Genomic DNA, 23,278 nt, shown 5'->3' with positions numbered 1-23,278 from the left:
TCCCCGGCAACGGCGCCAGAAAAGAGCTGTTGACGTGCAACTATTCCTGACTTGATGCCTCCCCGGCAACGGCGCCAGAAAAGAGCTACTTCCAGTTGCTCAACAATTAGCAATTGTCTTGCAATGGCCCACCAGCGTGTGAGATCGCGGCAGTTTTTGTGGGTAGAGTATTCAACCCAAATTTGTTGGTTTGACACGATGGGAGTGAAAGAATATTCTCCAGTATTAGCAGTTGAGTTGTCGGCTCAACCACACCTGACAGATTAGTATCTGCAAGCAGGGTATAAGCAGCAAAGTAGTATGATAGCAACGGTGCTAGGAAAGAATCTGTTGACGACAGATTATTCCTAACTGAAGTATCAATGGCGCCAGAAAAGTATTGCAGCAGGTAGCAGCAGTGTAACGAGTAACAACAGTGGCAAGGAACAACAGTAGTGACAGCAGTAACAAGTAGCAACAGTAGCAAGTAACAGCAGTAGCAAGAAACAGTAGTAGCAACAGTAGTGGCAGCAGCAGCAGGACAAAACAAGTAATAGTGGCAGCAAGTAACAGTAGCAGTAAGTAACAGTAGCAGCAACAGTAGTAACGGCAGAGCAAGTAACAGTGGCAGTGGGACAAACTCGTAGGCAATGGATAGGTGATTTGTCGGATGACATTCATCATGCAACAGTTATAACACGGAGAGATATGTGGCTAGCTTCCGTTCGTCAATGTGATGTAGGCATGCATTCCCTGTGTAGTCATACGTGCTTAGGGAAAAGAACTTGCATGACATCTATTGTCCATCCCTCCCGTGGCAATGGGATCCAAATGGGTACTACGGGATATTAAGGTTCTCCTTTTAATAAAGAACCACACCAACGCTATGCAATCACTAGTGAAAAACGGGCCTTTGGCCTGGACCCTTTAGTCCCGGCCTCCCTCTGGGCCGGGACTAAAGGCCCGGCCACGTCGCCCCAAATCGCAATGCCGCCCACAAGGCTTTGGACCCGGCCCGTAAGGAGCCTTTAGTCCCGGTTTGTGTCTCAAACCGGGACTAAAGGGCTACGCGGTGTGCAGCCCGCATGTGCACCACTTTTAGTCCCGGTTTGTGTCTCAAACCGAGACTAAAGTCCTCTTCCTATATATAGCACAGCCCCCCTCTCCCCTCTTCCTTGCATTTTTCTTGGATGGAAGAGTGTGGGTGTGTGCTAGCTCTCCATTTTTTTGATGCACTAGAGGTGTTTGTTGAAATGTGTGTTAGAGCGATGCTGCTTCAGTTCAGCGAACACAACTACGATATGAGATGCCCGAGCCACGCTTAAACCTCTTCCTCTTTATTTCTACTTATTCTAAAAGGTTAGCAACTATATTTCCTCGTTTAGACCGTGCGGTACTAATTTTTAGGATCGTGATTGTATTTGATATACTGTCGTATAACCCAGATGAGCCATCCATGGATGTACGGTGATCGACGCACAGCCGCTTACAGAGAAGGCGTGCATTCTTTTCGAGATGCAGCCGGTGCGAACAAGCATGGTGGTGGCTATATGTTTTGTCCATGTGTTGAATGTCGGAATGAGAAGGATTACACTTCCTCAAGAGTCATTCAGAGCCACCTGCTTCGGTCCGGTTTTATGTCGGGCTATAATGTTTGGACCAAGCACGGAGAAAGAGGGGTTATGATGGAAGACGACGATGAAGAAGAAGAGAACGATGATGACAACTACCGATCTATGTTCCCTGAGTATGCTGATACCGCAATGGAAGACAATGAAGAAGAAGATCAGGATGAAGAACCGGAACCAGATGAGCCCGTTGATGATCTTGGTCGGGTCATTTCTGATGCACGGCGAGGTTGCGACACAGAAAAGGAGAGGTTGCAGTTCAAGGAGATGTTACAGGACCACAACAAATTGTTGTACCCAACATGTGAAGATGGCCAGAAGAAGCTGGGTAGCACACTGGAATTGCTGAAGTGAAAGGCAGAGACCGGTGTGACTAACTCGTCATTCGAAAAGTTGCTGGTACTGATGAAGAAGATGCTTCCAAGAAAGAACGAATTGCCCGCCAGCACGTACGAAGCAAAAAAGCTTGTCTGCCCTCTAGGATTAGACGTGCAGAAGATACATGCATGCCCTAATGACTGCATCCTCTATCGCGGAGAGAAGTACGAGAATATGGATAAATGCCCGGTATGCACTACATTGCGGTATAAGATCAGAAAAGATGACCGTGGTGATATTGAGGGCGAGCCACCCAGGAAGAGGGTTCCTGCCAAGGTGATGTGGTATGCTCCTATAATACCACGATTGAAACGTCTGTTCAGAAATAAAGATCATGCGAAGTTGTTGCGATGACACATGGAAGATCGTATGAAAGACGATAAGTTGAGGCACACCGCTGATGGTCCGCAGTGGAGAAAAATCGAGAGAGAGTTCCCGAGATTTGCAGGTGACGTAAGGAACTTATGGTTTGGTCTGAGTACAGATGGCATGAATCCTTTTGGGGAGCAGAGTTGTAGTCACAGCACCTGGCCCGTTACTCTATGTATCTACAACCTTCCTCCTTGGTTGTGCATGAAGCGGAAGTTCATTATGATGCCAGTGCTTATCCAAGGTCCAAAGCAACCCGGCAACGTTATTGATGTGTACCTAAGGCCATTAGTTGATGAACTTTTACAGCTGTGGGCCGAACCAGGTGTACGTGTGTGGGACGAGCACAAACAAGAGGAATTTGACCTTCGAGCGTTGGTTTTCGTAACCATCAATGATTGGCCTGCTCTTAGTAACATTTCAGGACAGTCAAACAAGGGATACGATGCATGCACGCACTGTTTGGATCAGACAGAAAGTATATATCTTGACAAATGTAGGAAGAATGTGTACCCGTACAATCGTCATTTTCTTCTGCCCAAGCATCCCTTAAAGAAAAAAGGCAAGCATTTCAATGGCAAGGCAGAACCCCGGGGGAAGCCTGTCATCCGTACTGGTGCTGAAGTGTTTGATATGGTCAAAGATTTAAAAGTAATCTTTGAAAAGGGTACTGGCAGCCAACCTGTTCCTAACGGCCCTAATAAGCGCGTACCCATGTGGAAGAAGAAATCTATATTTTGGGAGCTACCCTACTGGGAAGTCCATGAGGTCCGCTCGGCAATCGACGTGATGCACCTGACGAAGAATCTCTGCGTGAATATTCTAGGCTTCCTGGGCTTGTATGGGAAGTCAAAAGATACACCGGAAGCACAGGAGGACCAGGAACGTCATAAAGGAAGAGATGGCATGCATCCAGGGCAGTTTTAAGGGCGTGCCAGCTACGCTCTTACTAAGGAAGAGAAGGAAATCTTCTTTGAAGTCCTTTTCAGTATCAAGGTCCCGACTGGCTTCTCGTCGAATATAAAGGGAATCGTAAATATGAAAGACAAAAAATTCCAAAACCTAAAGTCTCATGACTGTCACGTGCTTATGACGCAATTGCTTCCGGCTGCATTGAGGGGAATTCTATTGGAAAATGTTCGCGTGGCAATTGTGAGGGTATGTGCATTCCTCAATGCAATTTCTCAGAAGGTAATCGATCGAGAAAGTCTATCGGGGTTACAGATTGATGTGGTCCAATGTCTGGTGAGCTTTGAGTTGTTGTTCCCGCCATCCTTCTTGAATATAACGACACACCTCCTAGTTCACCTAGTCGAAGAGATTAGAATTCTCGGTCCTGTGTTTCTACACAATATGTTCCCCTTCGAGAGGTTCATGGGAGTCTTAAAGAAATATGTTCGTAACCGTGCTAGGCCAGAAGGAAGCATCTCCAAGGGCTATGGAACAGAGGAGGTCATTGAGTTTTGTGTGGACTTTCTTCCTGACCTTAAGCCGATTGGTGTTCCTGAATCTCGGTATGAGGGTAGGCTGACAGGAAAAGGCACACTAGGAAGGAAAGCAAAAGTACGTATGGACGGACATTCTTTCTCTCAAGCACACTACACAGTTCTACACAATTCCACCGTGATGGCTCCGTATATCGTGAAGATTCTGGAATGTAAAAGTAGGAACATCCTAAATATTGGGTTTATTGACCTAGATAAAATACATATAGCGGCGCTAACTGATAAACCCAAGGAGACGGAGGAAAACCTTCTAAGGTTTCTAACAGATCAAAATTTCTGTGACCACATATTGTTTCCATACAACTTCAAGTGAGGGTCTTTACTCTGTTGTGTCCATTCACTTATAAGTGTAATTGATAAGTTACTCACACACACACACACACATATATATATATATATATATACATGTGCAGCTTCCATTGGATTCTGTTGGACATTCAAATTGATAAGAGAAGAGTTGATGCCTTCGACCCATTATCGAGACCCTTGGAACAGTTCCAAAGCCTGCAGGACATGCTCCAAGGGTAATTTCAATCATTCCTGTGCTCTATCGGTCTCTTTCGATGATTTTCTGATATATCAATTAATGAAAAACTTAGCAAATCATTTTCCTTGTCGGGCAGGGTTTGGAAGCGGTTCAAGTGCGTGACTCCCGGTATCGAGCCTGAGAAGCTGACCTTTAGAGCGGCTCATGTAAGAAGTAGTATGATATACTTCTATTTTCAATACTTTTATGATGCTAGATTATAATTTTGATTGTATATATTCTATTCTCGTAAAGTGCGACCAGCAGCCACGGGGGACGCATCTGTGCGGATACTATGTTTGCGAGACCATTCGCACGTTTACCTCTGAGCACAAGGATCACAGATACGAAGTAAGCAATGAACATTCACACCTCTATTTTTACCCGTCATTCTTTGTTATCATGATTGATATTCATATTCATCTCCTCTTCTTATATAGTACACGGCCATGAGGGAGAAGTCCCTACCAGAGCAACGCGCGATTGCTGTTGCACAGGAGCTTGCGACCTTTCTGAGGACGGAAGCTATAGATGACAAAAGACGATTTAGTGTAGCTAGGGGCCATTACTGATGTTGGTCCATGTAATCGAATAGACGGGCTCTAGTCCCGATAATTCAGATCTCCGTATAATTGTATATATATGCTCGCTTGTAAGATAAGTTAATCTTATATATATATACATAAACATGTAAATTTAGAATTATATGAAAACTAATTCCCGAACACCAAACGTGGCATCATGTTAATCTCCCGAACACCTAAACCCTAAAACCCTAAAACCCTAAAATAAACAAAATCTGCAGAAACTCTTTAGTCCCGGTCCATGTTAAGACCCGGGACTAAAGGGCCTGCCCCTGAGGGCGCTCCGAGGCGCCCACATGGAGCACCTTTGGTCCCGGCTTGGAACAGGGCCGGGACTAAAGGCCTAGCCTTTAGTCCCGCCCCTTTGGTCCCGGTTGGTGAACCGGGACTAAAGCCCCTTACGGGCCGGGACTATAGGCCCCGTCCCCACTAGTGACTAGGGATCAATTCCCCTCAAAACTAACTCGATTACATGATAGATCTCATCCTATTCATCACCGCCCAGCGAGCCTACGAATAGATTACTCACGAACGATGAAGAGCTTCATGAAATTGGAGAGGAAAGAAGGTTGATGATGATGATTGCGACGATCTCCTTGATTCGGAGCCCAAAACGGACTCCAGGTCTGCCCTCCAGGGCAAGAACGAGATGTGGTGGCGCCTCTGGATTGTGAAACGCGATGAACTCTTCTCTCTTGATTTTTTTCGGGATGAAAGGGAATAAATAGCGTTGGAATTGGGGGCGGCAGAGCCACGTGGGCTCCATAAGCCTGGTAGCCGCGGCCAGGGGGAGGCCGTGGCTACAGGGCTTGTGGCCCAATGGCCCGTCCCCTCCGGTGGATCTTTGCGTAGGTATTTTTCATATTTTCCAGAAATATTCTCCGTAAATTTTCAGGACGTTCCGAGAACTTTCATTTCTGCACAAAAACAACAAGATGACAATTCTGCTGAAAACAGCGTCAGTCCGTGTCAGTTCCATTCAAAACATGCAAATTAGAGTCCAAAACAAGGGCAAAAGAGTTTGGAAAAGTAGATACGATGGAGACGTATCAGCGCATAAGGAGGAGGTGAGGCGCAACTGGCAGCAGCTAACACGAGAGGAGGGGCGCAACCACATGTATGCTACGTACTATCCCGAATGGGAGGCCTGCTTTGCGTCGGAGCATGAGGAGTAGCGTCGGCGTGCGTCCGTGATGTGGTGGCTGGACCGTCGCCGCCCCTCGTTGTGCGAGAAGAAGACCAGGAGGCGGAGTACGCGTACCAATACGCGCTGGCAGTCGTCATGCATGCAAGCAAGGAGGAACCGCGCCTCATGGAGGAGGAGGAGGCCTACCAAGAGCAAATGGCGAAAGCCAGGGCGCTCTCCGCTGCCGGCGACTGCATCGTGCCGTCACTAGCCCCGCCGTCCCCCGCGCGAGCCAGGGTCGCTGGTCCCTTGGCCCGAGCTATATGCCTGGAACGGGGTGGTGCGCGAGTGGGTCAGCGCGCCAAGCGTCTGGTTTGGTGCGATGCCGGAGCAGGAGGTGGCCCATCTAGAGCACAGGGGTAGTGGTGGTTGTCAAAGGAGGGTGCGGAGGCCCGACGGGTCGAGCTAATGGAGCGTGGGGCCGAAGCTGAGGAGGAGGAGTGACGTGCTGCCCAGTGAGAGCCAATGCAGCCACCGGCGAACGACGTCGCCGCCGCCTGGGAGATGACCTTCCCCTGGGCTAGCCCGGCGTCGACGCTCGTCGACCTCACCGGCCCCGACGACAACGACGAGGAGGACGCCTAGGGGAGCACGCCTCCTCGTTTTTAGTTTAATAAATTTGTTGTTTAATGTAATATGGACTCGTGGAACTATCGCCGCCGGCATTAATGTTTAATTAATGGTATTTTTATTTTCAAAATATTTATGATGATTTTTTCTGATTCGTCTAAAATGGGTCATGACCGCGTTGTGCACAAGCGTCGATCCAACTGAGAAAACCGACACAGATGCCCGCCATATTGATCCAGACGCACAAAATACGGACAACACACACTTCTCCAATGATGACGACGAGGAGGACGCATAGGACATCACGCCTCCTCGTTTTTAGTTTATTAAATTTTCTGTTTAATGTAACGTGGACTCGTGGGACTATCACCGCTGGCATTAATGTTTATTTAATGGTTTTTATATTTTTCAAATATTTATGATGATTTTTTTTCCGAGTGGCCTAAAAATGGATCATGACTACGTTGGACGCAAGCGTCGATCCAATTGAAAAAATGGACACGGATGTCCGCCGGATCAATCTAAACAAACAAAATACGGACAAATCACATTTCCCCGATGATGACGACGAGGAGGACACCTAGGAAGCAAGCCTCTTCGTTTTTAGTTTATTAAATTTGTTGTTTAATGTAATGTGGACTTGTGGGACTATCGTCGGCCTTTTAGGTCGACATTAATGTTTAATTAATGGTTTTATATTTTCAAAATAAAAGTTATGACTTTCTTTTCGCGCGTCCTAAAAATGAGTCATGACCGTGTTTGGTGCAAGCGCCAATCCAATGACAAAAGCGGACACAGATATTCGTCGAATCGATCCAAATGAACAAAATACGTACGAAGCAGACGTCGGTTTGAATCGCGCAGTTGTAGCTGCTCTTAGCCCATCAGCTATCTAAGAACGAACACTTTTTTACCATGGAAACCCAAAAATGTCTATATTACCCATATGAGATTAGGAAGGTATAGGGTACCTCCTCGCTGGCAGTATAGGGTACTGTAAAAACGAAAATGCTAGACCTACTAAATCCTTCTTTTAATTTAATCAATGATTGTCAAACCAGACTATCGCGTAAACGTACGTAAACATTTACGTAGATGTAGCATTACTTCTGGAAAAAAGCTCAAGCAGTAATTATGCAGGACTGAAAACATATTTATTATGCATAGAGTTCTTGAAGCAAAGTAAAGTCTGCAGCGTGCAGCGTGCGCTCCACATGGACATGTTGTCTTTTCCTTCAGTCCTCTTGCATATAGATTACAAAGCGTTTGTGGTACCCGAAGTATAATTGTGATATAATATGTTTCCTTTGTACACACTATACGCCATCGTCTCTTGAGAGTTGGTGAAGCCCGCGCCCTCTGACCTAGTAGTGCTGGAGGTGTAATATTTTTTTCTTTGATTTCATGGAACCATGTCCATCTGTGTGGCACTGATCCACATTAGATTCTTGAGTTGCTAGGCTGGATTTATTCTTCTTGACCACCATGGGGGAGCACTTTCGGTGGGTGGGTGGGTTGGTGGGTGCGTCAAGCTCGGGATTCAAGGAAGGGTTTGGTTGTTTATATAAACGTAGCATAGTGTCCATGAATGAAGATCCAGAACTCACAATTGTCCCTCCAATAAAAGGTAGATCTCTAGAACTCACCAGTTGATATAGAGATAGAGAGGTAGAGAGAGGTAGCAGCATCAATGGATTTGTGCACTGCCCTTGCAAGCAAGGTAGTAAAGGCCACATCAGCAGCAGCTCATGCTGTTACCAGATGTGATGCAACGCTTCTCCATGTCCATGCTAGAAGACTAGTTGCTGATGCTGGCAATGATGATGCAGCAGCATTGGCAGCTCTAGATGCTTGTGTCCGATGTGACGCTGCATCTTTGGCAGCTCTAGAGGCTGCTACCTGCTGTGAATCAGCAGCTGCAGAAGCTGGTGAACACCATCGTGCAGCCGCAACTCGGGCAGCTGAAGCCGCTCGTGTAGCTGCCGCTCGATGTGATGAGGATGGTGCTGCTGCAGCATCCCAAGCAGCAAATGCCTTTGCTGACATCTGTGTCGCGGCATGTGGCGATGCAGAAAGACTAACATTGGCGGCTGGAGAAGCTGCTGCCCGCTGTGTTGTGTCACGTGACGATGCGGCAACGGCATTATTGGTAGCTCAAGAGGCTGCTACATGGCGCCGTCGCAAGGCATACAGAGAATCTGCTGACTCCCATAAGGAAGCACGTAAAGATGCAGTCGCAGAAGCGTTGGCTGTTCGAGAAGGCTCGGTTCGCTGTGCCGCGGCAAGTCGCCGTGCTGTATTAGCGGCTTCGATAGCTCGAAAGATTGCTTCCCGCTGTGAGGCAACAGGTGCTTACGGAGCAATGGCGACGGCAGCGACAGCTCGAGCAGCTGCTGACCGTTGTGTTGCAGCGCGTATCGATGCACCCGCAGCTGGCGACGATGATGCCGACGCTGCCGCCGACCTCGCTGTGCCCCTTGCCGATGCTGCAGCGTTGAAAGCAAGGGAAGCTGCTAGCGTTTGTGATTTGGCACTTGCCGATCCAAGAGCAGATGCTGAAAAAGAGTTTGTGGACAAGATGCGTGGTTGGCTCATGACGGTCGCCGCGCTCTTTGTTGGCATAGCATTCCAGGCATTGCTGCATCCGCCAGACGGGATGTCCTTTCACAGATGTGACATTTTAAGTAAAAATGCTTGGAAATGGAAGGAATCTTCTGCTGCTCCTGCTCCTGCTCCATCTTCTGCAGCAACTGCGGTCAATGTCACGTCCCCCCGTGAAGGTTATTTGTTAGGACCGTGTCTATACTTGACTTCCAACACGATTATTATGGCCTTGGCACTCATGGTGCTGGTATCGCTTCTGACCATGAAAAAGATCACGTCTACAGTCCTCCGTCAAATGAGAGCTATGGCAATCACCCTCACCATTGCCGTTGGCTGTTCCGTGATCACCGGTACATCCAGAAACTTGCGCGTTCAACTAACAACCTTTTTTATCTTGGGTATATACCCCTTTCTATTTTTTATCACTCCTATCGTCACTCTTTATATCCCGAGGTGTTTGTCCTTGGTGATTCAAGAGGTGCATATACGATATAGCTACTACACACGAGTGCGTCAGTAGCTGGTTATAGTCCATCTCCATCCTTACTAGTTACTACTGTCCATGTCCATTACCATGCAAGCTCTCAAATGTCATGTAATGTTCCAATTACTATTTAATAAATTTCTTTACTTATATACATCATTGTTGGTAACCTGAGCGACGGCGTGGTTGCACACCCACCCAAATCATATTCTAAACCCTAAACCAATCTATCTATACTTATACTAATTAGGCACTCTCAAGAAATTCTCACGTTAATTAAAATTTATGGACCGTTAGTCTGATGGGACCGAGTTATAACGGTGTAGATACTTCCAACAAAATTCACCTATTGATTAGAATTTATGGACCATTAATTTGGTGGGACCAAGTTATAACGGTGTAGATTTACTGTTGGATTCTAAAATGAACAATCAACATGACTCCTTTCAACCGTAATCTACCCCTAAAGTTGTGAACGATGTCAAACTAGAGATCTTTCCCAAACCTCTCTCTTCACACGTCATGTAGGGGCCGTCATGCACAAGCCTCTACAGCTGCGTCAAACACATCCTCCTCGATCTGATCTCTCTTCCATCCTCTAATCTACTTGAGTTAACCAAATCATGTTCCCATCCGGCGTGTTTTGCGTTTCCGGCCGCAAACCTTAATCAAGTGCATGCTGAATCAGGACGTTGTCCATGTGTATATTCGAGTTGAGCTCCATGCCTGATACTGTCGGAAGGATTCGTGGCTGTTAGCAAGCCGAAGCTGCAAGCAATAAATAAGATCAAGAAACCCTATTGCTATCGATCGTGCCTCTCATGCGTGAGATAGCTGCCGGAAGAAATCTCTGCTACCTGTGTCTGCGGCTGTATATACGTACGCACGGGTGTATCTATAGAGGGAATAGATTAACCTGGTTTGGGATTAAGCTTGGTTGTCTGTGCGTTGTGCATGACAGCCTGGCGTTTGTTCGTTGTGAGTCATAACTCAGCAACTCCAGTCCTTCACCTTCTCTCTATATAAGTACTGTTGTTAAACATGATGATCTTATCCAGCTTTTTCCGATGGATACTGAGATGTTACCATTGCGCAAATACCTGCTGCAGCATGCAGGAGCATATCTAGCTGCCGGAGAGAAGCAATACTTCGCCAAAACAATAGCAACAGCAGCAACATTTAGACCAGCCATGTCATCATCCATGCCTATTGATGTGATTGGCAAATCACACCACAGGTACTGACCCCCCCCCTCAATAGATGTACTGTTGGATCTAACTTGCTGTTTGTGTATGAAACGGGTCATCTATAGCATACAAGCATCATGGCTATGTATTCCTGTATTAATGGTGTGTTGGTTCGCTATCTTCTGAAAGATGGTAATATTTCCCATTAGATGTTTGTATTTATTTTAAGTTTCTCTACAAGATATTTGTTATGGTTGATTGCTTGATGAGAAAAAATTATGTCGGACTAAAACTGGAACATGTCTTGGGATTCTAAGTTCCCAATTATTATTCAGATGATATATTCTATGTAGTTGGACAATTGCTACATCTGCATACATACACGCCAACTGTGTGTGTTATCTTCCAATTGAAAATATACGAAACATATAGAGAATAAATATATCTTCATACGCTACAGCTTCAAGATCAATATTTGAGCTTATGGACACTTGAATACTTCTGTTTTGACGAGTGATAAATTTCAGACCGCTGGTATGTCAGAAAGTTTACAACAGAATTTTTGTTGGTTTTATTTGTCTTTCTTCATAAGAAGTATATTGTGCAAGACATTCATTTGCTTAGGTGTGGAATTATGACTAATTAATAAATTTGAAAGAATTCAGAATTATCCATCGATGTAAATGTCCACTACATATATGTAGCATTTGACTAAAAATATTTTATTTGCATGTGAGACAAACAAAAGTAGTTATGTGTGGAGCTAAAATACCAAACAGTAGATAAAAGGCATGCATCAATTGTACATCCATTCTATTTTCTTATAAAGTATTAAGTTTGGGAGTACACACCTACATATACGTTTTTTTTCAAAAGAAAATAACATGTACTTCCTTTGTTATTTTTAACCAAGCTCAAATGTTATCATGATATATTTATATCGCTGGGTTTTATATATACCATGAATTGGCAAACACACGATATTTTAAGCACTTTTTTAAAGGCAGGCGGAAATAAATTTTTGAATTGGAAAATATATTCAGCATTTCTAGAGTAAGGCAAGTACTATCTAATAATTTATAGTTTGATGACACTCAACTATTAGATATACAAATTAAGAATTGGTGAATATTTTCATGATGATGCGTAATTTCTTTTTTTTCATTGATATACAGTATGAGTAAAGACATACCAACACTCCCTAAAAATATAACAAGGCAATAAAATATTGTATTAACATAATTATTAAACCATACAAATATGTAAATTGTACGATAATGAATTTTATTGAAAATGATACTGCCTTTTTGCATCATGGTAACGGATATGCATTGTTGCATGTTGATAGTTGAAATTTTAATTTGTATCATAACTATTATTTTAAATTTCACTTATAGCAGATATTGCATGCAATGGATGTTAATTGCACTTTAACTAATATATATATATATATATATATAAAAGGCTAGACCGTGCAGATGCACGGGTTGACGACTAGTCTCTCTAATTTTTGTGTTCAATTAACAGCTAGCGTGAGTTTCACCCGCTATTTTTGTGTTCAATTCCGTCTCAGCTGTGCCGAGGTAAAATACCTAATTCTAATTTCTCAAAAAAGAAATCCCTAATTCTAACACAAGCATCGATTTGCCACTAGCGTCATGTTCATAAATGGGGACTGATTGGAACGCATCGATACCTCGTGTTCCAGAATAATTACGTCCAAGTTTGGGCGTTGGTCAGACAAGGGTAACTGAGGAATCATCCACAGCTGAGGCCAAATACAGCTACCTAATTAGGTAAAGCCAAGTTGCTGTCAATTAACAATGTCTGTATCACGTTCAGACCTGCAGGCTCCCTTACATTTAATTAACAGGATCTCGACCCATCCACAGTCGTCTCACGGCCAGCCCTACCTAAGACAGGCAACTCTCCACGAAGGTAACAATAGTAGAAAACACGGATTTCGTTCTGACCCGATCAAAGCAATAGTGCCGGTCGCGTTATGAACCAGGACTAATTTGAGCATTAGCCCCGGTTCAAACCGCTAGGAGCGGAGGGTGGGGACGGCCATCTTTTGTTCCGGTTGGTGTGGGATCTTTAGTCTTGGTTGGTGATACCAAACGAGAGTAAAGGGGTTGCGGCAGGAGCGACATCCTTTAGTCCCGGTTGTCGTCTCCAATCGGAACTAAATGTTTGTCTTCAATCCTGATTTTGGACACCAACCAAGACTAAAAAGTTGTCTATATATATATATCCTATATCACTTGTCAGCTATAATCTTGGCTATAGATGGCATGGCACTCGTGCAGCAATGTCTTATACAAACGGGTTTTAACCACTACGATCCAACCAATTCGAAGAGAAGTAATTGCTCTAATTTTTATTTCATATCATGCACAAATGAAACAAATTTGTGTCCCTCAAAAAAAGAGGAAGATGCACACTGCATACAGTATTAAAAACATGTGATTTGAGAGTGAAAACAAACACACATGTGAAATGGTGAACATAAACACACACAATTTGGTGACGAAATGTTGAAGCACTTTATTCATGTAAGCTTGCCAAGAAGATGTGTCAGTAGTATCACATCTAGAAGTACTCCCTCCGTACCGTATCTGCACGGTTATTGGAAAAAGTTAGACATTATGAACATGCTTCCAGAAGGAAATATATATGCTGAAATTTCTGAAGTAAAACAACGTTATCGACAAGTCTAGGGGGGCATGCAAAGGGAACTTACAGGAAGGGCTCCACAGGTCCAAGATGGCGTTCCTAGTCTGCTCTTGAATCCTTGAGCGTACAATCCGAGCCTCAAGGTCTTGTTGAGCTTGAGCGCTGTTGTTGTCGCCGGTGGTGGCTGCACACGAGATGTGGTAGTCGACGTTGCACGCCGTGCAGCGGTAGTACGATGCGTGCCCCGCGCCGGCGTCGCACGCGGCACAGCGGCCGTCGGCGACGACCAGTGTGAGGTCGTGCGTAGGGTCCCGCACGCTGCGCACGACTTGGGGCAGCCGCACGCAGGCCGGGTGCATATCGAACCCGCATGGTGGACAGCGGTAGAGGAAGGAGCCAGGGACGCATCGCCCACAGCAGACGTCGCACGAGACGGTTGCGTCGCGACGGGTCTGGACGAGCACGAGCGGGTGCATGTGGAGCTCCGGCGAGGAGAAGGTCTGCGAGTGACCGGCGCAAGACTCATGGATGCAGAAGTCGCAGCCGGCACTGCAGCTGTATGCAGTGCCGGAGAGGTCCTCCCAGCACATATCGCAGCGGAACGGCCCACTGTGGTGGCGCTTCACGAGCTCGTGGCCTGGATGGGAGAAATGGCTAATGACGGCGTCCTGGTGCTCCGCCATCTCCTGCTGCTGCTGGTAAGCAAGGATGGAGGTAAACACGTACGCTGTGTGCCTTTGTGTTTATGTGTTTGCTTTGGATTGCATTCGAACTGCATCTGCGTGGATAGATCTCCAAAATGCTAAATACTACTCTCTCCATCTCAAAATAAGTGTCTTAAGCCTAGTACAATTTTATACTAGAGCTAGTACATTACAACAATTGTTTTTGAGTTAAACTAAAATGTATACTTTGCGTACTCTTTTGTTTGTGAAGTTTGAGTTTGCTAACCACATGTGCCATGCAATTTTGTATACGATTGTGCTAGCCAAGACTGTCATTGTCAACGAGCTTCATAGACACCCGAAGTAGTTCCCCAGCATCTTTGAATCAGTCCACTAATCGCTCATGTTTTTATGAAATTCCATGTCAACTGGATGACACAGCCTAGCTAGTCGTGCATAGAGCATCGTTCTTAACAAATGAATAATCAACCGCTCGGCAGCAGTGGTTCGTGTATAACAAGAAAAAGAAGGGTAGCACTACCCACCTCCCACTCTGCCCTTGGATCAACATCCAGATCCTCCCTAATAACAAATGATTTGGCGGCGTCCACTGTTGGAATGAATATGTTATATGCATGTAAGATTCTCCACTTCATTTTACACTGTTTCCATCCTCCCTGTAGCGACTCAAGTCTAAACACATCCATACGCCTCCTACACACGCACCTATACCACTAGTACAACCACGCGCCCACATGTTGCTCATTTGATTTGATTGCTTTCCGAATTTGATGCGCAGGATGGGTTAAATCCCTCAAGTAAAATGTAAAGAACAAAGAGAGATAAATGGAAGATGATTCGTTAGTCTTTATTGATGATAGAAATGGGGTATTTATACCCGGACTGAAGTACATATGTTGCTTGAGAGTCAAGTAAACACATGGTTAAGTGGGCCGATATTTGCCTTCCGAAGGATCGGTGTGGGCTGGGCATTCTTGCTTCCCGTCGTATGAACGTCGCCCTTATGCTCCGCTGGGTGTGGCGGATCACTCGAGGTGATGGTGGTCTGTGGCTGCGGCTCCTCGAGGCCAAATATCTACAGGGTATTCCTCTCTTGGCCTGCTCCCACTCGGTCGGCTCCCGGTTCTGGAAATCTCTCCAGGCCATCAAGGAGGACATCAGGGCGGGTTTGCGGTTCTCGGTGCACAATGGGTCTGGGACGCAGTTCTGGCTGGACCCATGGCTTGATGGTGCCCCTCTCCGCCTGTATTTTTCTAGTCTTTTCGCTATTTGTGCAGCTCCGACTATCCTTGTCTTCGAGGTGGCTTTGGCGGACGGATGGCACTTTGAGTTCTGTCGCTCGTTCGGTCCAGCCGAGGTTCTTGAGTGGAACTCCCTAAGGGAAGTAGTCCCCCTTCCACTCTCCCCGGAGCCGGACTCGGTCTCCTGGAGTCTCTCTCCCTCGGGAGAATTCTCCGTTAGCTCGGCATATCAGGCTCTCTGCCGAAGTCCGGTCCTTCTGTGGCTTTCCCTGCTATGGAAGGCACCGATGCCCCTGAAGATCAAGATCTTTGTGTGGCAGCTTCTCCACGACCGTCTGCCGTCGGGAACCGAGGTGCTGAAACGCCATGGTCCGGGCAACGGCCTTTGTCCCCTCTGCCATGTTCCGTAAACGGGAACGTATATTCTTTTCTCGTGCGTAGCAGCTCAGGCGCTTTGGTATTACGTTCGTGAGGCTCTGGGCCCGGAGTGGGCGGCTCACGACTTTGCAGAATTCCTGCAGGTTAGGGCCACCCAGGCTGGCCGTAAGCGCCGGCTTTTCTGGCTTGTTTTTGCTGGGTTGACGTGGACTCTGTGGACTACGCGTAACAAGATGGTTATTGAGCGGGTGTTTCCGCGGCGTGCGTCTCACTCGTTCTTTAAATTTCTTGCTTTCCTGCAGCTCTCTTTGGACGCCTTGCTGACGACCGCCCGTCGGCTCTCCCGTACTCCGGCCTCCTAGCTGACCTCAGTGGTGGCCACGATTTTTGGGTTTTGAGGCTGTTGTGTTCTCTCCCTCCTCTCTGGGCTTGTTTGTGCTGCGGCCCCGGCCTCTCTTTTCATTTTCTTTTAGGCTCGTTTGACTCTAAACTTGTGGTTGTCTGTAAGGATGTTGTATGGCATGCTTTATTTATAAAGCGGGGCGAAAGCCTATTTCGAGTCAAGTAAACACGGAGTTACTTAAAAGCCAAGCTATTACATAGTTTCATTGAGAGTCAAGGCAATGCATGGTTGCTTGAGGACTAAGTAACCTATCTAAGAATTAACTTAACTAGTCGTGAACCCGTGCATTCGCACAGGCTAGTTGCAAAATATTATCTTAGAATCCCATGCCATAGAAAGTAGAAATGTGTTATGTACAGCCATAGTGACCTGACATACAATCGGAACCTAAAGGATTTCAGATGTCAGGACTAATTCATACGGGAATAAAATTCTTTGAAAAAGTTATGGATATGTCCGATTGGCTATAAACTAAATCGGCACAAAAACTATATCTCTTAAGATAGCATGCCGACATTATTTATATTTTTTTTGTTTGCACTATATGAACGACAGGAATTTCAAATCAAAAAACTATTTAATGTATGCCTCACATTAACCATATTTTTTTGCGTCGTTTGAGGAGCATGCCAAGTGGTTGAATACACTACTATGCACGGGCTAGCTAAATAAATCACATTTTGACACATTTAGTATCATTTATTCCTATGCACGGGCCAGGATGAAATAATAAATCTTAGGTTTTGAAGCACAAGTAATATGCTTATTTATTCGGATTATCAATAATTGTTTGTAAAAAAATAGTGGTTCCGGTGGGATATTATCCAAAAGGCACACAATTGATTTCTACTATTAACAAAGTACATAATATCTTGGGACTACCATGCGTATTGAGTTAGCATCTCAAATGAAACTCTTAAGTAGCATGCAAAGATCGGCTTGATTGTCCAGTGGCAGAATATGTACAAAATACCAAGTCTGGAAAGAATTATTAATAAGAGGCATGTATTCACCACATTAAAAAATTCAAATGTTATACTACTTTGAATGTTGTAAATAATATTTTCACTTTTTGACATTGATAATCCCGTATAATGGAAAGAGAAGAAAAAATCCATGGCTTAGAAGAATCAAGGAGGAAAAGCACTAACTGTGAAGTATCTTAAGTATGTGATGCCATAATCCTCGGCATATTTTGTTATTGTCCTCTTGGAATGAGAGATAAAAGGGCACGCTCTGCAATAGAATTGAAGACAATAGGACACTGAACATATACGTGCAAATAATTTTGAAAACAAATGGTCAAAGTAGCTCGAGTGTTCACTACTTGCTAACTCTAGCACATAGCAAGACTTTATTAGCCGAACAGTTTGCAAATTTTGCATCCGAGATGGAAAAGCAAAAAATATATGAAATTAGGATTCACATTGAAGTTGCCAATCCAAGTATCCAACTATCTTAGTGTTGACAGTCTTGTATCCGTAAGAATAATGGAGAGTGTGATACTTAGCGTGTGGAATAATTAAAAGAAATGAAATAGAAGATATTTCTCACGGGAATCATCACAGACCTATACCTTCTATTAAATCATGCCCGGATAGAGCACTGAGATCCTTTGCTACTCTTTATTCAGAACCGTGGTGCTGACCCATTGGGGCCCACTGCAAATGCAGATAATTTCATATGTCAAGTAATACTATAGCATTGTACGGGATCCTTTGTTGTTTCATCTAAACAGATAATAACCTACTATGTGAGCATCTTACATAAATCATAAAATTATTAGTAATCTTATCTCGTAATTGTATGTATTGCACAGGACTATGAAGCACCAAATGAATCAGTAGTCTACAGATATAAGGATGGCCGGCAATACAAAAAATTCCAGAGTTCACCATTATAGACTTTTTACACAAACCCCACATAACTAAGAGCAGGCGAGCAACATAAGAAAAGCAACAACAATCCTTTCGGTATTAAAATATGTTTACTTACACATCTTGTGTATCATTGCTTCCTTCTTACCTGCGGAATGCACTCCCAAAGGTGACCGATTCCAGAATGTTTATGCAAGTTCCACTAAATGAAAGAATTTGAAAGACTAAGGCATAAAAACTGAATTTATGTACGCCGCAAAGCCCTAATAAGGAGTTCCACAACGAACTAAAAGCATCCCCTGGCTTTTAGGTGGAATCATCAAGCAGATATAACTATATATCAAGGATATCAGGGAAAGAGCTAGTGCTAAGACGATTGTGGAACTAAAAATTCAGCATTGGGGAAATAAAAATACATAACATAAGCTATAGTTCATTGGTCTCAGCTTAATGAGATGTGATGCTATCGGCAGAACTTCAAGTACTCTTTTCTATAATGCTTAGCACCTCGTGCGTAATCTAGTCGATATCCAGCCATCCTCCCCCATCTTCAGCTCGAACGCTATCCTTTAGTCTTCGCTAACGTGAACTATTTCCTCATCCCTATAGCAAGGAAACAATCATATGCCCATATTGCTTCTTCACACATTTCCAAAAAGAATTGAGCAATAGTGGTCCAGTTTCTTCTAAGAATCTTGACGTGCTGATGCCCAAAGTGTGCACTACCCAAAGAGGAATCTCTGTTTTTGGAGGTGGGATGTGGCTTAATTACTCATGACTACAGCAAGCAAACAATCACATACCCATATCACTTCTGCACAATGTTTTCTAAAAATAATTGAGCAATCGTGGTCCACTTTCTTTTGAGAATCTTGACATGCTGATACCCGAAGTGTACACTGCTCAAAGAGGAATCCCTGTATGTAGAGGCGGGTGGGGCTTCTTTGCTGGCGGGAGGAGGGGTGAGCGGGACTGTTGTGAGGAGTCCCGCAGCTGCCATGTCTGCACTAAGTTGATGTCGATATACCTTATCCGTTGCATCTGCCAATCACATGAATTGATCCTGCAAAAAGATGCCAATATTGTAACTGGTTGAAATTGAAGCTGGGGTAATTCAAAGATTGGAAACCAAGCCGTCAGAGTGAAGCATGGCCGATAGAATTTAGAAGTTTATCAAGAGGACCTGGAGGGCGCTGCAATGTTGATCATGAGGGCAAACATCTTTAGGGTTCACGGCATGATGTGAGTCGAGAGAGGCCAATTGAAGATGTCCATCGGGAGAGACATTGATGTGTGCTCCCGAGTATCCTAGATTGAGCATAGAGGGCATATAGAGTCCACAGGAGAAAGGGTATGTTTTCTCTAGGTTGAATCGTTGAGGCCACAAACCTTAAATAAAGAATCATGGAGGCCATACGGAGTCCATCCGTGAAAGAGCCATGCGATTCTATAGCAAAAAAAAGGTTACATGGGTTAATCTCCCTAGTTTGAACCGTGGAGGCCAATGAGCTTAAACAAAAGAATCCTGGAGGCCATTTAGAGTCCAACCGTGAAATAATCAGGTGAGTAAAAAAAGATTGTGTCGGTTAATCTACACCGTAATAATTCGGTCCCACCAGATAAACGGCTCCTATTTTCTAATTAACGTGGTAATTTCTTGGGAGTGCCTAATTAGTATAAGTATAGATCCTAATTAGCTTAATTAATAAGCTACTATTCTATTCTTAACACTCCCCCTTGTACAACGCATTTTCTTGGATATATCCATCATCTTGACAAATTCTTTGAGTAATCGTGAAAGTCTCCTCCAAAAACCGTGTGGAAAAAATATGAGGAGAATTGTGTACATATGTTGCTAAAACTCCTTTAAACCCAGTGGAAAAAATAATAAGGATAAAATGATGCAACATATAATGATTATTGTCTCTTATTAACTCATGTGAGAAAACCCTTTGAAGAAGGAGAAAACTCATTGGTGAGTTCAGAGAACAATTAATATGTATTGAGTACTTCCTTTAAAACCCCAATAGGGAAATTAGAATGTATATCATATGATCTTTGAGAAGATATTGCCTCATTAAAAACCATTATGAGAAACTTTGAGAGAAAACTCATAGGGGAAAAGAGTGCATTCTTAGATGCCATTGAAAACTCCTTTAAAACCCGGTGGGAATAATATAAGGAGAAAATGATATGGCATATATAGACACTTGTGTTTTATATTGTCTCGTTAGAACCCTTTTATGAGGAACCATTAAGGAAAACTCATCACGGAAAAAGGAGTACAATATATGCAACCTCATGATTGCTAACAGGTTATAGTTTAGAAGATTACTCCCCCTGAACTTTGCAAATATGGAGGATGTGTCATACCAAGTCCATTGACATTATCATGACATTGTGAATAATTCACAATATAGTGTTTTCAAATTGTTCCCCCACTTTTCAATAATTCGTGAGGATAAGTAAGTTTCGAGCAATGTGCTTTATTATATTGCTCTCCATATAACCTGTAGGAATTGAGTAACACAAGTGATAGCATCTTGATAGATCAAGTTATGTGATTTTGATGATTTTGTGTGTGGTTAACCATTCTGTCAAGCTATGCATATTTTGCAATGCTTTTAGACAAATTAATGATGTGAGAATGATAAGTGGAAACAGTCGTTACAGCCTATTTAGATGACTTCCATGAGAAGACTATTCTAGTGAATTCCGTCATTGATATGGCATTTTGGGGATCAAATAAAATGCCAAAATCACTACATCATATCATTGTCATATCTTGTATTTTCTCATGGAATTGTCCAAGATTTATTGTGAGTTTTAGATATAGGATGATATTCCATATATCATACATGTACCTTTTATTGGGGGTTGCACTCTAAACAAACATATCAATGTGGTGTCAGGACTGACATAGTTTGCAATCATATGGGTGCTTTATATTAGTGAGATAGAACTTCAGGTGTAACGACAAAGATGCGGCTCTTTACTTATTTGGGGGCGAGGCCTCAAAACAGGAAAGGGGCGCATCTGAGCGTTTCGCAAGCAGGATAACATCACAATACATAAAAGATGAAAGAGTAATAAGATTTGCCTTACACTCGCCACAAGCTAAATTATGGAGACACACAATCATACATTATTCAATTGGGAAAAACAGGGTCCGACTACGGACAAGATAAAAGATAAAAAACACCCATGCTATCCCGCCTTACTAGGCCCACGATCACGACCAAGTGCCTCTAATCCTCGGGATACGTCACGTAAACCCTACCTCTGGCCTCGTCGAACTCCCACCTCAGTTGGGTATCCTTGGGAACATCTGCATCCGGGGTACCTATACCTGTGGGTGGTTGTAGTAAACTGTGAGCCACGAGGACTCAGCAATCTCATGACCTTGGTATCAAGTCTAACTAAGTTAATAGGTGGGGTAAGTGTTTGAGTTTGCAGCATCCTAAGCATATATGGTGGCTAACTTACGAAGAAGAACAGAAATAAGTTATGGTGGTCTACGTAAGACGACCGAAATCTAAGAATGATCACTAAGTGATCCTGAACACCTACTTATGTCATTCATAACCCCACTTTGTTCTCGATCAGAGAAGGAGCTCTGAAAGAAACAACCACGGTTATGCACACAGTTGGCAGGTTTTATTTAAGTTACTTTAAGTTATCTAGAACCGGATGTTAACAAAATATCCATGATTGCCACATAACCGCGGGCACGACTTTCTGAAAGATTTAGCCCTGCAGGGGTGTTTCAACTAATCCATTACAAATTACCATAGGCCGCATAGTAATCCTCGACCACGAAACTCGCGATCTCGTCGGATTCCTTAGAGGAAAACCTCCACTCTGAGAAGAACCCAAAGTCCCACCGGAATAAAAATGCACAAGATATCTCGTAGAAGGTAAAACTAATCCAGCAAGGCCGCCCGGCATGCCGACATACCCGATAGGAGCGGCGTATCTCGTTCTTAGGGAACGACCGGATGGGCAGGACGTCGCGTTGGCTGAAACCCTGGGTGACCAGGGGGCGCCGGACATCGCCCGATTTGGACCAACACTCATGAGGAGCACTGCCCGATTTGTTGATTAATTCCTTGGGGTAGCTATTCCCTATGCTTTTTATTAAGTTGTTAGCAATTTAGCACCAAAGTTGGGCCTTGCCGGAGAAGCTTTAAAGTAAAATGAATTATCAAGGGGGTCCCCATAACAACCCAAAACGTGTTAGGAGCGCTCAGTTATGGAATAAAACACCGGTAGCCGAAACTAAGGCGGCAACAGCGGAACAAATCACCCGACAAAAGGCTAGGCCTTCCGCTATTTACCAAGTATATAGGTGGATTAATTAAATAGTATTTCAATAAGGATGATATCAAATGCCCATGTTATCACATGGACAAGGTGGCACCTGTAACTAGAACGCTAATAATAAAGGTTGAGAAAAACCTAACTTAGCCAAACAATAGTTGCTAGGATGGGAGGTGTTTGAGGTTTCATGGCAATGTTTGATGGCCTATATATTATATGGTAGGCATCGGAGATATAACGATGGAAACGAATCAACTAAGCATAACAAAGCTAGAAACGATGTCAAGGGCACGATCATCTTGCCTGTGATTTCAACAGAGTGGAACTATTCCTGATCTTCTTGTTGGGGAACGTTGCACGGGAAACTAAAAATTTCCTACGCACACGAAGACCTATCATGGTGATGTTCATCTACGAGAGGGAGATCGGATCCACATACCCTTGTAGATCACTCAGCGGGAAGCGTTAAGAAACGCGATTGATGTAGTGGTACAACTTCGTGATTCAAATCACCGTCGTCCCACGATCCGTCCCGATCTAGCACCGAACAAACGGCAGCTCCGCGTTCAGAACACGTACATCTCGATGACGATCTCCGCCTTCTTGATCCAGCAAGAGAGACATGGAAGTAGATGAGTTCTCCGGCAGCGTGACGGTGCGCCGGTGATGGTGATGATCTATTCCTGCAGGGCTCTGC

General features: G+C 44.2%; 2 protein-coding genes across 2 annotated transcripts; one reads left to right on the top strand and one right to left on the bottom strand.

Annotated features, from left to right (window-relative positions):
- The first annotated feature begins 8,411 nt into the window (after positions 1-8,411).
- LOC123409630 lies at positions 8,412-11,057 on the top strand. The gene is made up of 3 exons (XM_045102489.1): positions 8,412-9,505; positions 10,775-10,791; positions 10,872-11,057. Exons 1-3 carry the CDS (start codon positions 8,416-8,418, stop codon positions 11,055-11,057), a joined length of 1,293 nt encoding a protein of 430 aa, XP_044958424.1. The 5' UTR covers positions 8,412-8,415.
- Positions 11,058-13,397: 2,340 nt separating this feature from the next.
- Positions 13,398-14,427, bottom strand: LOC123412155. Its single transcript, XM_045105100.1, has 2 exons — positions 13,744-14,427; positions 13,398-13,618 (listed from the first exon to the last, which is right to left on the bottom strand). The coding sequence occupies exons 1-2, from the start codon at positions 14,357-14,359 to the stop codon at positions 13,593-13,595; spliced, it is 642 nt and encodes a 213-aa protein (XP_044961035.1). The 5' UTR covers positions 14,360-14,427; the 3' UTR covers positions 13,398-13,592.
- Between the last annotated feature and the right edge of the window lie 8,851 nt (positions 14,428-23,278).

This window comes from Hordeum vulgare, chromosome 7H (assembly GCF_904849725.1).
Source record: "Hordeum vulgare subsp. vulgare chromosome 7H, MorexV3_pseudomolecules_assembly, whole genome shotgun sequence".
Classification (NCBI taxonomy): Eukaryota; Viridiplantae; Streptophyta; class Magnoliopsida; order Poales; family Poaceae; genus Hordeum; species Hordeum vulgare.
Note: the sequence above shows the minus strand (reverse complement) of the source record. Positions and strands in the feature narration are given on the sequence as shown.

Bases quoted from the DNA above. Each gene is read 5' to 3' on its own strand.
- LOC123409630 (XM_045102489.1), top strand. From the start codon at position 8,416: ATGGATTTGTGCACTGCCCTTGCAAGCAAGGTAGTAAAGGCCACATCA.
- LOC123412155 (XM_045105100.1), bottom strand. From the start codon at position 14,359: ATGGCGGAGCACCAGGACGCCGTCATTAGCCATTTCTCCCATCCAGGC. The intron at 13,619-13,743 runs GTAAGTTCCCTT...ATAACCGTGCAG, and splicing joins GGACCTGTGGAGCCCTTCCT to ATACGGTACGGAGGGAGTAC.